Genomic DNA, 17975 nt, shown 5'->3' with positions numbered 1-17975 from the left:
AACTGTACTTCAACAATTTAGTAATTAAGAGACAACATGGTGTAGTAGTTTGGGCATTGGACTACAACTCTGGAAATCAACATTTGAATCACCATTCAGCCATAGAAACCCCCCTATGGGACCTTGGACAAGTCACATGCTTTTAGCCTTGGAGAGAGACAAAAGCAACCCCTCCAAACAAGTCTTGCCAATAACACTCTGTGATAAGGTTGCCATAAATCACAAATAATCTGAAAGCAGATAACAACAAAAGTTATTCAGATCTCATTTCACTAGTTCATTGAGAGATACCGGGTTTCTCTTCTCTTTGTCTGAATTGCATTAGAAGATCTGACCAAATGATATGGAAAGCCTTAGCTAGCAGCAAGGAAGTTATTTTTTGTAGCATGTTCTCAGCACTAAGAATTGATTCTGAGCTTTAAAAATGTAATTATATATTAGCTTTCCTGGCCTCTTGGACAGTAGCTGTAAACTATGCATTCAAAGATATAAATCACCAACACTTCCACAGTCAAGATAATTCAACTGTGTGTTGTTGTTTTTTAAAAAGAACAACAATACCTTAAAGTAATAAACAAGATTTCAATTTCAGAAGATCTATCTGGCAATAGGGCTTTTGCATGTTCCCCATCAATATCCCAGTTACTGCCATAATTTCTTTGTTGTCTACCATAACACAGGCTGTTCTGGTACGGCCGTACCAGGAGCTCCAGCTTATCTTGCTATTTGTTGAGTGTTGTATGTTTTTTAAAGTTCTGTGCATTTGCAGTTAGATAGCTTTCCTTACTTTGCAGTTATTGGGTCAATGACCTGTCAATTATCATTAGGTTCCCTAGTTCCGCCCCCTTTTTGGGTTTTGGAGGGAATAGGAGCCATTTTAGGTCAATCCACACAGAGAAGTCTTTCTTAAGGACGTAAACCAGGACCTCCTGTGAAAGGCTTCATCATTTACAGCTTGGCCAGGAAGAAATAGCCCCATAGCTTGGCCAGGGATATACAGTCTCAGCACAGCCTTTGCTGGGGACTTTACAGTTTGCTGAGGAACTTACAGCCTCTCAGCTCTCTTGCTAGGGATCCAGTCCCACAGCGCTTCAGCCAGCCATCACTGGTAAATGAACATCTTCCTCCTCCTGGAAGTTCTGCAAAGGTCTCTGTTTCGGTAAGGGCCCTTCGCGGCAACCATAAAGCATTTTGGACCAGGTGTAGGGGCCCCACGCCAACAGAAGAGAAGACAGATTGCCCAGGGAGAGGTCAGGGATTTTCCCAACAGTGAAGGAACAGTTGCCTGCCCTTGGGGGCACGATCGAGAAAGCCAACAGTGTATTAAGAAAACTTTGAATCCAATCGTTGAAGCCTTGTTATTTGTTCAGTAATAAAGATTTTGTTGCATCTTTAAAGACTTTGAAGCCCATCTTTTCAGGAAAATCCCAAAAAACCTCTCTCTGAGGCAACCCCGGCATCCCGTTGGGCTCACAGGAATTAAGTCCTGTTTATAGCCTTTTATAGGAGCCCAGCGCGCAACAGCACACAGGCCCCAATGCTCACCCAAGCCTTAATGGGATCTTGTCTTGGAATCAGTTTCAAGGACTGATACTCAGTTCTGAACAAATATCTGCAATAATGCCATTGGGTAAGTACAGAACAAATTTCCCTCACCAATACATAGGATTTAAACTTAAGACAGAAGGTATGCTTTTCATTAAGAAGACGTTTGTAACATTAGAAGTGGGTTGATAGTGGAATAGACCAGCACAGAAGGTGGTGGATTCTCTTCAGTGTATATTTTTAATCAGAGGGTTGATGTCCATCTCTCAGGGGTGCTTGGGTTGTGAATTTCCTGCCTCTCCAGGGTCTGGACAACATGACCTTCAGGATTCCTTTCAACGCTAGAACTCTGGTCCACTTTAAGACAATAATTTCTCATTGCAGTAATTACAGTTTCCACTTTGCTACATAAAAGCAATTATGACAATCAAGCCTGTAGAAAAGTAATAAAAAGCCAACAACGCAGATTAAAACTGAACAATTTCCCATCAACATTATGAATTTTCTTCCCCTTACGTTCATTTTTGGTCACAGAAATATAAACAGATTTTTCACCTAACAACAAATGTATTTCTAGTTAAATTAACAGTGGATAAATATATTCAGTACCTTTATGATTTTACCCCTTGCTTTTTCCTTCTGCAAGGCAAAGGGACATATTTGTTTATTAGCCTGGGGCAAGTTACTTTTGATTGTGCAGACACATTCTGTATGAAACTTTTCTTTCCTAAAAAGTACTTCTGAATAGCAACTCTTACTTGATATTAAAAAAATGGAAAAATAGCAACATGCTATTTCAAACAGAGAAAGTGGACATGAAGAGCATCAGGCAGAGGAGAAACACACCTTTAATTGGGAGAAATCACAATGAACTTGTCTTAAGGCATCATGTATGGAGGATTTACTTAAAAATCAAACTTTGCTCCAAGCTCCCAATCACCTAAAGCTTTGTCTCTGTTCAGTGTCATAGATCTATTCTACAACAATGTAATTTGTCTAATTGACCTTGACATTCTTGCACTGTAGCCTTCACCAACTTCAGTGATTACACTCTTCAAATTAGTGTGGACCAATCACATTCATTTTTTATCTGCAGCAGACAAACTGTGTGTTTTTTGTTGTCTTGTAACTGTTTAAATCAACAGTTTGTGGCAAACCTTCTGCTTTGTGCTGCAAAATTACTGGCACCACCATCTCAAATACAGTTTCAAAGAGGCAATCTACATTATAGCCTGTTTTCGCACTGGTTTCGAAGCACATTTTTTCTGCAGCTGGGACATTCTTCTCATCCAACATTTTGTATTTTAGGATTTTCTTATAAAGTGCAATGGCGTCATCTACATGAACTTGTTTTTTCATCTTGGTAGACATGAAACTGTTGTTGGGTTTCTCAGATGGATCATTGTCCTCTGTTTCGTGGAGAAAGGCATATGTATCTGTGAGGTCCACTTTGTTCCCGACAATAGCAAAGATGCAGTCTGAATTGGCCGTGTCTGTTAAGGCAAGGAACCTGTCCTCCAGTTCCACCATGCTCTGCAAATTCGTGACATCGTAGGTAAGGATGACAGCCGCTGCTCCTCGGCAGTACATGGACCCAAGGCCATGAAACTGTTCACGACCTAGAAGAGAGGAACAGAAAAAGGTCTATGGAATACAGACTGTGTATTAAAAATGAAATACCTTCAATACAATCTGCAAAACAGTTCATTTCCTTCTACAGCATCTTGCAAGTATCACAGAATGAGACTATGAAAAGGATTTTCAACCATAAATCTCATATATCATATGACTAGGACATACAGAACTGGGCAAGGGTAATATTTCTGCCACTGAAACCAGTTCCTCCACTCCCAATGTTCAAATGTAATATTTTGCCCAAGAGGTCATTCATTCAAATCCATTGGCTGAGCTATCCACTAAGAAAGTAAAGCCAATTTATAATAAACATCCCTCAAATTAGGAATAGAGTCCCTCAGCCGAGTCCCTAGATCAGTGGTTCTCAACCTTTCTAATGCCGTGACCCCTAAATAAAGTTCCTCATGTTGTGGTGACCCCCAACCATATTTTCGTTGCTACTTCATAATGGTAATTTTGAAGCATAATGGAAATATCTGATATGCAGGATGTATTTTCATTGTTACAAATTGAACATAGTTAAAGCATAGTGACTGATCACAAAAACAATATGCTTGGGGAGTATGGACAATGGATGATGGGATTTGTAGTACCTTCAACCAATTCACCTCTGAGTTCCACAAACCACTGAGACCCCCACAAATTATAGACCTGGAACAAACTTGGCACAAAGAACCCCAATGACTAACAGAAAATACTGGAGAGGGCTGGGAGGAATTGACAATGACTTACGGGAGATGTAGTTCACCTACATATGGAGAGTGCTGTGAACCCAAACGACTGTACATTTGGGCCCAACTTGGCACAAATACTCAATATGCCCAATATGAACACTGGTGGAGGTTGGGGGAACAGGTCTTGACATTTGGGAATTGCAGTTACTGGGAAAGGTGCGGGAGCCCTCAGCCTGGCCCCCACACCCTTCTGAGCTCAGAAAGGTGCAAGGGCCAGACAGAAAGGCAAGCCTTCCGTGCGTGCCTTTTCCTGCAAACTCCTCCTGCCACCCCACAGCCCTGCGGGAAGAGCAGGAGGAGGAGCTGACCAGGAGTGCTAGCTTTTTGCCTGGCACAGGGGGTCAGCAGCCATTTTGACAGGGGCGGGGCCAACCAAGGCAGCCTCGCGACCCCCTGAAAATTGCTCAGCGACCCCCCTTGGGGTCGCGAACCCCCAGGTTGAGAACCGCTGCCCTAGATCAACCTTCTATGTAAATCAGCTCTGCAAAGGAGGGAGGCAAAGTCCCATCTAGGAGGAACTTGAGTGAACTTATCACAGGGTGGGTGCAACATGGCTAAGCGGAGAGCCAAGATGCTTCCTTGACTTCTTTCTTCACAGAATGAGGAAGGCTAAACTTAGCAAAGCAGGATAGCAAAGAAGAACTTTATGCCACCAAAGTCCCTTGAAGAAGAAGAGTCCCAAATGGAAGAAAGGGTATCACTGCTCAAGTCTTTCCATGACAAACATGTATTTTCTGGGATTAATATTGGATGCTGATAATCAAAGGGAAGCAGGGAAGACATCCACTTTTTTTGTGTCCAGAGCAACTTGAGAAACTGCAATTCACTTCTGGTGTGAGAGAATTGGCTGTCTGCAAGGACGTTGCCCAGGGGATGCCAGGGTGTTTGATGTTTTACCATCCTTATGGGAAGCTTCTCTTATGCCCAGCATGGGGAGCTTGAGCTCAATCCACTCTCCACAGATTCAAACCATTGACCTATCGGTCAGCAATCCTGCTGACACAAGGGTTTAACCCAGGAGTCCTCTAACTTTTTAAACAGAGGGCCAGGTCACAATCCCTCAAACAATTGGAGGGCCAGATTATAATTTGAAAAAAACATGAATGAATTCCTATGCACACTGCACATATCTTATTTGTAGTGCAAAAAAACACTTTAAAACAAAACAATAATTAAAATGAAGAACAATTTGAACAAATATAAACTTATTAGTATTTCAATGGGAAGTGTGGACCTCCTTTTGGCTGATGCAATAAGATTGTTGTTGTTGTTGTTGTGTGCTCTCAAGTCGTTTCAGACTTAGGTTGACCCTGAGTAAATGACCTTGGAGGGCCGTATCTGGTCCCCAGGCCTTAGTTTGAAGACCCCTGCTTTAACCCATTGCACCACCAGGAGCTCCACTGGATTTAAATGAATGTGAGAAGGGATACCCGCAGCACAGCAGAAGTCTCATAACAGACAGAAAGTGTTCTAGGGATAGTAACAAACACAAAACACCCAAAGGAAAGTAGATTGTGGGAGATGCATTCCTGTATGGACTCAAAGCAATGCATCAATTTTCATAAGCTGTCCAAACTCCCAGCCATGAAACCGGTCTGGAGTTGGGTACAGAGTCAGAGCCAATACACTGGAAAAAGATCAAACTCAATTGAATAAATAGACATCTTTAACATTCTTAAGCAAGCCACTTATAGGTAAAGGTAAAGGTTTTCCCCTGACATGAAGTCCAGTCTTGTCCGACTCTGGGGTATGATGCTCATCTCCATTTCTAAGCCGAAGAGCGGCGTTGTCCGTAGACACTTCCAAGGTCATGTGGCCAACATGACTGCATGGAGCACCATTACCCTCCCACTGGAGCAGTACCTCACATTTGCATGTTTTCGAACTGCTAGGTTGGCAGAAGCTGGGGCTGACAGCGGAAGCTCACGCCACTCCCTGGATTCGAACCTGTGACCTTTCGGTCAACAAGCTCAGCAGCTCAGCGCTTTAACCCACTGCACCACTGTGGGCTCCGGTATAGCAGTATATATATTGCAGGGAGGCAGGGCATTGCCCATTCTCTTGCCTGCCATTCCTTCCATCCCATTATTTCTCGCACTCAAGAAAGACTTCCAGCAATAATCGCCTCCTTGTGCCACAACTCAAGCTTACTTCATCCAGCCTTTTCCATGCCCATAAGCTCACAATAGCTGTATGCCAGGGTCAAGCAACCTGCCACACATACTTTGCAAAAGTATGTTTTTTTAGGCCCAACATTAATCAAACTTTGACTTTTTTTTAACTTAAAAAAGCTCTTGAATGCTATGATCACTCAAACTACATTAAGGGCATGATGTACATTGAGGGCTTTCTTTCGCACACTTTGGTAAGAGTTTGTTGTCTGGCTGCAGCTTGAAGCTAGCATTAAATGATCAGTATAGCTAAGGGCGGGAGCCCCCGGTGGCGCAGTGGGTTAAAGCACTGAGCTGCTGAGCTTGTTGATCGAAAGGTCGCAGGTTCGATTCCGGGGAGCGGCATGAGCTTCCGCTGTCAGCCCCAGCTTCTGCCAACCTAGCAGTTCGAAAACATGCAAATGTGAGTAGATCAATAGGTACCGCTCCGGCGGGAAGGTAACGGCGCTCCATGCAGTCATGCCGGCCACATGACCTTGGAGGTGTCTACACACAACGCTGGCTCTTCGGCTTAGAAATGGAGATGAGCACCACACCCCAGAGTCAGACATGACTGGATTTAATGTCAGGGGACTACCTTTACCTACCTTATAGCTAAGGGCACAGAAAGAAGGAACTAAAACTAAGGCGAAGTTGCATGAACCCTGTGCACTAGAAAGCAGGGAAACTCCTGGATTTGTATGAATATGCTGACAATTAAGAGCTGTATTAGTCTTGTGAGTCTGGTGGGTTTGTGCGGTTTATCATGCTCATTTTATATGATGCTATTAACTAGTTGTTTACAGACTGCAATTAGTCTTTTCTCCCCATTTTACTTTCCTTGATATAGCTTTTTCTTCTCAGTAATTTAATGTTATTCTTAATGTTTTAGAACAGAGTTTTCCAACCTTTTCCAACCCCTTCATACATTTCCTCCTGTTGTGGTGACCCCCAACCAAAACATTATTTTCCTTGCTTCTTCATAACTGTTATTTTGCTACTGTTATGAATCGTCATGTAAATATCTGATATGCAGGATGTATTTTGATTCACTGGACTAAGTTTGGCACTAATACTCAATAGGCCCAAATTTGAATACTGGTGGGGTTGGAGGGGGATTGATTTTGTCACTTGGGAGTTGTAGCTGCTGGGATTTATCGTTCACCTACAATCAAAGAGCATTCTGAACTCCACCAATGATTGAACCTTAGCACACAGAACTCCCATGACCAACAGAAAATACTGGAAGGGTTTGGTAGGCATTGACCTTGAATTTAGAAGTTGTAGTTCATCTATATCTAGAGAACACTGTGGACTCAAACAATGGTGGATCTGGACCAAACTTGGCACGGATACTCAATATGCCCAAATTTGAATACTGGTGGGGTTGAGGGGGATTGATTTTGTCATTTGGGAGTTGTAGTTCACCTACAATCAAAGAGCATTCTGAACCCCATCAACAATGAAATTGAACCAAACATGGGATACAGAAAATACTGGAAGGGTTTGGTGGGTATTGACCTTAAGTTTGGGAGTTGTATTTCACCTACATCCAGAGAGCACTGTGGACTCAAACAATGATGGATCTGGACCAAACTTGGCACAAATACTCAATATGCTCAAATTTGAACACTGGTGGAGGTGGGGGAAATAGACCTTGATATTTGGGAGTTGTATTTGCTGGGATTTACAGTTCACCTACAATCAAAGTGCATTCTAAACCCCACCAATGATAGAATTGGACCAAACGTCCCACACAGGACCCCATGACCAAAAGAAAATACTGTGTTTTCTGATGGTCTCTGGCGACCCCTCTGACACCCCCTCATAATCCCTTCAGGGGTCCCGACCCCCAGGTTGAGAAGCACTGTTTTAGAAGAACTGTTGATTACTTTCGTTTATCAATTTAGGATTTCAATTATTATTTGGTGGTTTGGCAACAGCTATAATGCTTGCTTCTTACAAATGTCTGGATCTGAATTACTGAATTCCTCACCTTCGTTGGTGGCACATAGAGACCACAATAAACATTTCATTCTAACCCAGAGGGTTAAAACGAGCAAATTTGTTTGTAAGTTTATGATATTGTACATCTATAGGACACCCAATCTGATATGACTAATAGCAGACTATGATTTGGGGGACCTGGATTGAAGTCATCATGAAATTTACTAAAACTCAATCACTGTCTAAATTCAACATAGATCACAGGATTATAATGAAGACAGAATAAAAGTGGAGAAAGCCACATTTGCTGTAGGGATAAAAGTTAAATCTGTTCTGTGTATACAGCATTAGGCTCTTCTTTAGCACTTTTAGACTGTAATATTTCTGCACAGTAAAGCAGAATCTCTCACTATTGCCACATTCCACTTCCTGCTTCCTTTGGCCCAGAAAACTGTATGTAACTGCATTTGTACTATTATTTCAGTTGGAGCCACGGTGGTGCAATGAGTTCAACCCTTGTGCAGGCTGAACTGCTGACCTGAAGATCTGAAAGTCAGCGATTCGAATATGGGAGATGTGGTGAGCTCCCATCTGTCAGCCCCAGCTTCCCATGCAGGGACATGGAAGAAGCCTCCCACATGGTGGTAACACATCCGGGCATCCCCTAGGCAACGTCCTTGCAGACAGCCGATTCTCTCACACCAGGAGCAACTTGCAGTATATTCGCAATTTGCTTCTGACAGAAACTGACTAGTTATCAGGTTGGGCTGTGTGGAAGAGCCCTAAAAGAGAGGACCAGCAGCACCAGTAAAGGGATTCTGCTGCCATCTCTGAGGGCCCTTCCACACAGCCCAGTATCCCAGAACTATCAAGGCATAAAATCCCACAATATCTGCTTTGAACTGAGTTATCTGAGTCCACACTCAGATAACGTGGGATTTTCTGCCTTGATATTGTGGGATATGGGGGTGTGTGGAAGGGCCCTGAGATGGAGCAAACCGCAAGTAACACATGCAAGAAATGGGATGGAGGGGACGGGGACAAAGACAAGTTCCTATGCTACTTGGTTTTCTGTTTATTGCCTTCAGGAACACTAACACCCTATTCGGATCTTCTCCAATGTCACATCTAAATATTTGGAAAGATAAAATGAATTGGCTGAAGATCTGATGTATTGCGGTATGCAAGCTTTGAACTGTTTGAATTGCAACTCGGCTTTGACTCATTTTACAATTGCATTTATTTACTTATGCTGCCTAAATTACAAAACTATCCAACTGTTTGTACGTATTAGACAAATGTATAAAAGAGTTAATTTTATAACTCCTGTATACAGTTTTATGACACTGTATAAACAGTTTGAAAGCTTTGTTTCAAAGTAGACTTTATCTTGGCAAAAAAAGTGATACATGAAGTCACTGAAATTATTTCTACCCCTTCTATCTCCAATAATCCCAAAGCTGTTGGTTTGTATTAGTATAACAATAAAATTCAACAAAACAGAACAGTTCCTCCTCTTTTTCCTGTGAAACTAGCAGTGCATGGAGGCTCTCTGTCTGAGCTGGGGAAAGTGAAATACAGAAGAAAAAAAACAGAAAATACTTAAGGCCATCCAGTCCAACTCCCTTCATCGGGGCAAAAAAACATAATCAAAGCCCTCCTGACAAAGAGCCATCCAGCCATCGATATAGATAGATAGATATGATTCACGCACACACAGATATAGTACCATAGATTTGAAAGGGAGCCCTAAAGAAGGACAATTATATGTTGCATGTTCCAGAGTAGGCAAACCAGACAATCTCCACATCAACACACTGACAAAGAAACCACAATAAATACTTTTAACTCGCAAGCATCAAAAAATTACATATATTAGAAACCAACACTTTCTCATTACTTTATTTTCCAGATCACCAGACTGGGCCACAGCAATGCATAGCAGGGGATAGCTAGTAAATGAATAAATGTAGATTGCTGTACATAAATACAGTCAGTCCCCGAGTACAAACATCCAACTCACAAGCACCTCATAGTTAAGAACAGGGGTGAGACAACAGGAGGTGGGAGAAATCTACCCCTAGGAAGGGAAACTCACTCCTGAAAGAAAGAAAACTATATAATAAACACAAGGCATGTCTCAAGATTTCTCAGTCATCCGATCCTTCTTAAAATAAGTTAATAAGAAGTAAAAAAATATCTATCAATCTGCTCCAAATGCCCTAAAACAGGGGTCCTCAAACTACGGCCCGAGGGCCAGATACAGCCCTCCAAGGTCATTTACCCGGCCCTCGCTCAGGGTCAGCCTAAGTCTGAAATGACTTGAAAGCACACAACAACAACAACAACAACAACAATCCTATCTCATCAGTCAAAAGCAGGCCCACAATTCCCATTGAAATACTAATTGTGATGACACACGCTGGGCCTATAGCAATTGTCTTTTAAAACAGGACGTGCTCTTTGTGCCCAGCGGGACACCAGGGTGCCTCGGCTGAGAAGCCCTATGGATTTTCCTATACAAAGTCTTTAGAAGCTTAGAAAGTTTAACAAGGTTCTGTATTAATGCTTAAATCTTCAACAAATCAATCAAATACTTTAAAACTCTGGAAAACTGGTAGCTTTCTTAATCTGCCTACAAAGGACAGGCAACTTGCTTCAAGAACGGTTTCTTTCTTCTATAAAGGAAATCCTTGACCCTTCTCTGGGCAATCTGTTCTTAGGCTGGCATGGGGCCCTACTCCCGGTTCCAATTTGCTTTATGGGTAACCCGAGTAGACCTTACCGGCCAAGTCTTTGTAGATTTTCCAGCTGGTGTCCTTTACCTTCCAGCAAAACTGGCTATATTTCTTAGTGGAACTGTTTCCCCCTGAAGTTTGTGAGAAATGGAGCTCCTCTACAGATGGAAAAAGCTCTCATATCCTGTAACTGAGCTTCTAAACTGTAAGACTGAACTAAAAACTTTCTTTTCCCTCCCAGAACCCTGGGGAAAGGGGAGGAACTAAAGAACTTAACAATGATAGGCAGGTGACTGGCCCTATGGCTGCAGCCTAGAAGGAACCACCCAACTGCAAAATGCATGGCCAAAACAAACACATGCATAGAAAGGAAATTTAGGCTTCTGGTACAGCTGTACCAGCACACTAATGTTCATATTTGTTAAAATTGTTCTTCATTTTAATTATTGTATTGTTTTTAAGTGTTTTTTTGCACTACAAATAAGCTATGTGCAGTGTGCGTGGGAATTCATTCATGTGTTTTTTCAAATTATAATCTGGCCCTCCAACCGTTTGAGGGACTGTGACCTGGCCCTCTGTTTAAAAAGTTTGAGGACCACTGCTCTAAAACATTAATGAGCCTTTAGTTACAATGACAAGAAACACAAAAACAAACGATTTAAGACAGCTCATACAGAGGTAGAGGGAGCAAGCCTCACTCCCGGAGTCTTAGCGAGAAGGCAAAGGCAAATCTCCTCTGAATAAATCTTGCCAAGAAAACCCTGTGGCAACATTAGTCAGAGTTGACTTCAAGGTGCACAACAACAACAACAAATGAGTACAACCAAGCAAAATGCGGTATACCCGCCTGTTGTGAAAGAAAAAGGGACAAAGTCAGTAAATAGGTAAGATCAGTGATGCCTGCTGTGCATAGTCATAAGATTTCAAGCGTCACTCAAATGAAGGAGCAGAAGGAAAACACTGCATGCCTTCCTCATGTGACGCTCACTGACATCACTACTTGAGGCATACTTATTTGGAAACCACTCTTGTTCTGTTTCAATGGGCCGAATCCTGGCCAAGTCTGGTAGTCAGATTTTGTTAACAATTTTCATGATTTCCTCCTATCTGTTGAAATTCTCCACATACTTGTGGGTTTCAATGGCTTCTTTGTATAGTCTGATACAGTGGTTCTCAACGTTCCTAATGCCACAACCCTTAATACAGTTCCTCATGTTGTGGTGACCCCCAGCCATTAAATTATTTTCATTGCTACTTCATAATTGTCATTTTGCTACTGTTGTGAATCGTTACGTAAATATCTGATATGTAGGATGTATTCTCATTCATTGGACCAAATTCGGCACAAATATCCAATATGCCCAAATTTGAATACTGGTGGGGTTGGGATGAGAGGATTGATTTTGTCCTTTGGGAGTTGTAGTTGCTGGGATTTATAGTTCACCTACAATCACAGAGCATTCTGAACTCTACCAACGATGGAATTGGACCAAACGTGGCACACAGATCTCCCATTACCAACAGAAAATACTGGAAGGGTTTGGTGGGCATTGACCTTGAGTTTAGGAGTCGTAGTTCACCTACATTCAGAGAGCATTCTGAACTCCACCAATGATGGAATTGAACCAAACTTGGCACTCCAATGATAAACAGAGAATATTGGAAGGTTTTGATGGGCTTTGAGTTTGGGAGTTGTAGTTCACCTACATCCAGAGAGCACTGTGGACTCAAACAATGATGGAATTGAACCAAACCTGGCACTCCAATGACAAACAGAGAATACTGGAAGGGTTTGGTGGGCTTTGACCTTGAGTTTGGGAGTTGTAGTTAACTTACATCCAGAGAACACTGTGGACTCAAACAATGATGGATCTGAACCAAACTTGGCACAAATACCCAATATGCCCAAATATGAACACAGATGGAGTTTGGAGGAAATAGACCTTGACATTTGGAAGTTGCAGTTACTGGGATTTATAATTCACCTACAACCAAAGAGCATTCTGAAACCCACCAATGACAGAATTGGGACAGACTTCCCACATAGAACTCCCATGACCAACAGAAAATACTGTCTGTGATGGTCTTTGGCTACCCCTCTGACACCCCCTCGCGACCCCTCTAGGGGTCCCAACCCCCAGGTTGAGAACCACTGAAATAATATACTGTTTCCAGGTTGGTTCATCAAATGCTCTGCTATAGCTGACTTCTCTGGTTGACTTAGTCTGCAGTGCTTTTCATGGTCTTTGATTCATGTCAAAGACTACACAGGGAAGCCACTGAGATCCACAAGCATGTGGACAATTTAAACAGGAAGGAGGAAACCACAGAAATGAAAAAAATCTGATAACCAGTATTTAAAAACGCTAAAATCAGGACAGTAAATAAAGAACAACACTCAAAAAACAGGGGAATTCCGGACAAGACTCAATAAGGACCAGATAACACCTCCCAACAAAGGATCCTCCAGGCAGGAAGCAGCCAGACTTTGAAGCTACAAGGCTGTTCAATGCTAATCAAGGTAGCCAATTGCAACAGTTGCCTCCAACAGACAAAGGTTCTTTCTCCCACCCTGGACAGTACACAGACATATAAACCCCACTTGCCTCATTTCCAAAAGACTAATTTCCATAGTATTTCAAAAAACACAATTAGAACTCAACCTGCAAATAATCAGTTTCTGTGATGCTTTGCAGACAGGTTCCGGCAGAATACTGGAAGGATGGGGCAAATGTCATGTGATGGGACCTGTTCAAAATCTCAGAAACTGAATAATTCCTCAAGCAATAAGGTCCAAATATCGGTCTTCCAGGTCTTTTGTACTTCAGCTCCCAGAACTCCCAACCAGCTTACCAGCTGTTAGAAATTGTGGGAGTTGAAGTCCAAAACACCCCGAGGGCCACCTTTTGCCCATGCCTCAACTGCCCAGAGATTGAGCCTGTGGCAGTGAATCATAGACTAACAGAGTTGGAAGAGACCACATCTGCCATCTAGTCCAACCCCCAACTGTATTTTTTTCTCAAATTAAAGTTTATTAATAAAAAAAGAAATGCAACAAACAAAAGACGTGATCTCCAATGTACTAACAGCACAAAAGACCTGCTCCACAAAAGACCTGCTCCTCCAGGGATACTTTGTGCAGGAAAAGCAGAAAGTATCCCTGACAGATCCCTGCCTCTGTTTAAAAGTTTCCAAGGAAGCGGCTTCCAAAATGCTTGAACTGCCCATAGCATTAAGTCAGGGGCAGTGAAAGCTCTGATGGGGCTGCCTATCATCCATAGGCCGTCCTTCCAAACAACTCAACAGGTTGCTGTGAGTTTTCCGAGCTGTATGGCCATGTTTCAGAAGCATTCTCTCCTGACATTTCGCCCATACCTATGGCAGACATCCTCAGAGGTTGTGAGGTCTGTCGGAAAACAGCCAAGTGAGGTTTATATATCTGTGGAAAGTCCAGGGTGGGAGAAAGAACTGCCTGCCTCCTTGAGGCAAGTGTGAATGTTGCAATTGATCCCCTTGATTAGCACTGAATAGCCTTGCAGCTTCAACACTGGCTGCTTACTGCTACAGATGTGGGCTAAACGTCAAGAGATAATGCTTCCGGAACATGGCCATACAGCCTGGAAAATAATAATAATAATAATAATAATAATAATATTTAAAACTTTATTTATATCCTGCTGGGAACTCTTATCTGCTTGAGGCAAGTGTGAATGTTGCAATTGGCCACCTTGATTAGCATTAAATGGCCTTGCAGCTTCAAAGCCAGGCTGCTTACTGCCATAGATGTGGGCGAAACGCCAAGAGATAATGGTTCTGGAACATGGCTATACAGCCCAGATAATAATTATTATTATTTTAAAACTTTATTTATATCCTGCTGGGAACTCTTGTCAGTTTAAGGCATGTGTGAACGTTGCAATTGGCCACTTTGATTAGCATTAAATGGCCTTGTGGCTTCAAAGCCTGGCTGCTTCCTGCCCAGGGAATCCTTTATTCCACAGATATATACACCCCACTTGCCTAGTTTCCAATCCTTTGAGGATGCCTGCTATCGATGCGGGGGAAATGTCAGGAGAGAATGCTTCTGGGACATTCCCATACAGCTCAGAAAATAATAATAATAATAATTTAAAAACTTTATTTATATCCTGCTGGGAACTCTTATCTGCTTGAGGCAAGTGTGAATGGATCAATTGGTCACTTTGATTAGCATTAAATGGACTTGCAGCTGCAAAGCCTGGCGGCTTTCTGCCCAGGGAACCCTTTATTCCACAGATATATACACCCCATTTGCCTAGTTTCCAACAGACCTTACCACCTCTGAGGATGCCTGCCATAGATGAGGGGGCGATGGTTTTTTTTTCTTGTTTGTTTTGTCTTTTTTGTCATTTCCCTTTTCTTTTCTGTGTTTTATTTAATTTGTGGTTTGTATTGGTTTGGTTTTGTTTTTTCTTTCACTTCTTTTAGTTTTCCTAGATCTTAGTTACGGTATATATTTTAATGGAAAATCTCAAAAACAAAAAAAAAGATGCAGGGGAAACATCAGGAGAGAATGCTTCTGGCACATGCCCATACAGCCCAGAAAAAATAATAATAATAATAATAATAATAATTTAAAAACTTTATATCCTGCTGGGAACTCTTGTCTGCTTGAGGCAAGTGTGAATGTTGCAATTGGCTACTTTGATTAGCCTTGCAGCTTCAAAGCCTGGCTGCTTACTGCCTGGGGAATACAGCCCGGATATAATAATAATAATTATTATTATTATTATATTATTATTGTTGTTGTTATTATTATTGTTGTTGTTGTTATTATTATTATTATTATATCTTGCTGGGAACTCTTGTGTGCTTGAGGCAAGTGTGAATGTTGCATTTGGCCACCTTGATTAGCCTTGCAGCTTCAAAGCCTGGCTGCTTACTGCCCGGGGAATACAGCCCGGATATAATAATAATAATATTTTATTTATTTATTTACTTACTTACTTTACTTCTATACCGCTGTTCTCAGCCCGGAGGCGACTCACAGCGGTTCACAAAACACAGGACATAGCAAAATTCAACACCAATATAAAGCAGTTAATAACCTAATCTACACCATTAATACACAGTTACTATAATAACCATTCACAAGGTCTCATCACTAAAAACATGATCCAGATTCGTCATCCACTGTTCCATTCCTATGTCATTACCAGTCATTGCACAATTATTCGAATGCCTGCTGAAATAACCAGGTCTTTACCTTCTTGCGGAATACCATTAATGATGGAGCTAGTCTAATGTCCGTGGGAAGGGCGTTCCACAGCCGAGGGGCCACCACCAAGAAGGCCCTATCTCTCGTCCCCGCCAGCCGAGCCTGGGAGGCAGGCGGAATCGAGAGCAGGGCCTCCCCGGAAGATCTCAAAGTCCTGGTGGGTTCATAGGCAGAGATGCGGTCAGATAGGTAGCTTGGGCCGGAACCGTTTAGGGCTTTAAACGGTTTGAATTGAGCCCAGTAGCAAGTCGGTAGCCAGTGGAGTTGGCACAGCAGGGGGGTTGTATGCTCCCTGCAACCCGCTCCTGTTAGAATCATGGCTGCTGAACGCTGGACTAGTTGAAGCTTCCGAGCTGTCTTCAAAGGCAACCCCACGTAGAGATTTGTTATTGTTGTTGTTGTCATTATTATTATTATTATTATTATTATTATTATATCCTGCTGGGAACTCTTGTCTGCTTGAGGCAAGTGTTAATGTTGCAATTGGCCACCTTGCAGCTTCAAAGCCTGGCTGCTTACTGCCCGGGGAATACAGCCTGGATATAATAATAATAATAATAATAATAATAATAGTTGTTGTTGTTGTTGTTATTATTATTATAGTTGTTGTTGTTGTTATTATAGTTGTTGTTGTTGTTGTTGTTATTATTATATCCTGCTGTGAACTCTTGTCTGCTTGAGGCAAGTGTGAATGTTGCAATTGGCCGCCTTGATTAGCCTTGCAGCTTCAAAGCCTGGCTGCTTACTGCCCGGGGAATACAGCCTGGATATAATAATAATAATAATAATAATAGTTGTTGTTGTTGTTATTATTATTATTATTATTATTATTATAGTTGTTGTTGTTGTTGTTATATCCTGCTGTGAACTCTTGTCTGCTTGAGGCAAGTGTGAATGTTGCAATTGGCCGCCTTGATTAGCCTTGTAGCTTCAAAGCCTGGCTGCTTACTGCCCAGGGAATACAGCCTGGATATAATAATAATAATAATAATAATAATAATAATAACAACTATTATTATTATTATTATTATTATTATAGTTGTTGTTATTATTATATCCTGCTGTGAACTCTTGTCTGCTTGAGGCAAGTGTGAATGTTGCAATTGGCCGCCTTGATTAGCCTTGCAGCTTCAAAGCCTGGCTGCTCTCTGCCCGGGGAATACAGCCCAGAAAATTCACAGCAACCTAGTGGTTCCAGCCATGAAAGCCTTCCACAACACAAGTCCTCCACACTCTGCTCCCAATGGAGGGCTGTAAAGAGAGAGGGGGGGCTTCCACCCAGGCCCAGAGGGGGAGAGGGAGCGGGGGGGTCTCACCGGCGGTGTCCCAGACGGAGATGTTGTGGGCGCCCCACTGCTTGAGGTAGAAGGCGCCTCCGACGGTGCTGACGGTCTCCTGGAAGCGGCGCTCCATGTAGCGGTGCAGCAGCGACGTCTTGCCCACGTTCATGTCGCCCAGCAGCACCACTTTGCCATCGGGTTTCATGGCGAAGGAGGGAAGGAGAGGGACAGCCCCAGGCTCAGGAAGGAAGGAAGGAAGGAGGAGGACGGGGCGGAGAGAGGGCAGGCCCAGCTCCCGTCCTGGAAGGAAGGCCGCCCGCCCCTCCTTCCCTCCCTCCCTCCAGCCGAGCTCCCAACTCCAGAGCCCAGGTTAGACTGCAAGGAAAGGCCTCTGGAGGAAACCAGGCAGTCCTTGCTTGAGGCCAAACTTCTTCACTGTCCCACAAGGCCCTTCCACACAGCCATAGAACCCAGAGTATCAAGGCAGGTCATCCACAATGGGACCTTCCACACAGCCCTGTCCCCCAGAATATCAAGGCGGAAAATCTCTGAGTGTGGACTCAGGTAACCCAGTTCAAAGCAGGTATTGTGGGATTTCCTGCCTTGATATGCTAAGACAGGGGTCCTCGAACTTTTTAAACAGAGGGCCAGGTCACAGTCCCTCAAACTGTTGGAGGGCTGGATTATAA

General features: G+C 42.7%; 1 protein-coding gene across 1 annotated transcript; it reads right to left on the bottom strand.

Moving 5' to 3' along the window:
* Positions 1–553: 553 nt before the first annotated feature.
* Positions 554–17620, bottom strand: RAB20 (RAB20, member RAS oncogene family). Its single transcript, XM_060785009.2, has 2 exons — positions 17323–17620; positions 554–3164 (listed from the first exon to the last, which is right to left on the bottom strand). Exons 1-2 carry the CDS (start codon positions 17489–17491, stop codon positions 2632–2634), a joined length of 702 nt encoding a protein of 233 aa, XP_060640992.2. The 5' UTR covers positions 17492–17620; the 3' UTR covers positions 554–2631.
* Positions 17621–17975: the final 355 nt, after the last annotated feature.

Source organism: Anolis sagrei, chromosome 1 (genome assembly GCF_037176765.1).
Source record: "Anolis sagrei isolate rAnoSag1 chromosome 1, rAnoSag1.mat, whole genome shotgun sequence".
Classification (NCBI taxonomy): Eukaryota; Metazoa; Chordata; class Lepidosauria; order Squamata; family Dactyloidae; genus Anolis; species Anolis sagrei.
This window is presented reverse-complemented; position numbering and strand designations above follow the sequence as displayed.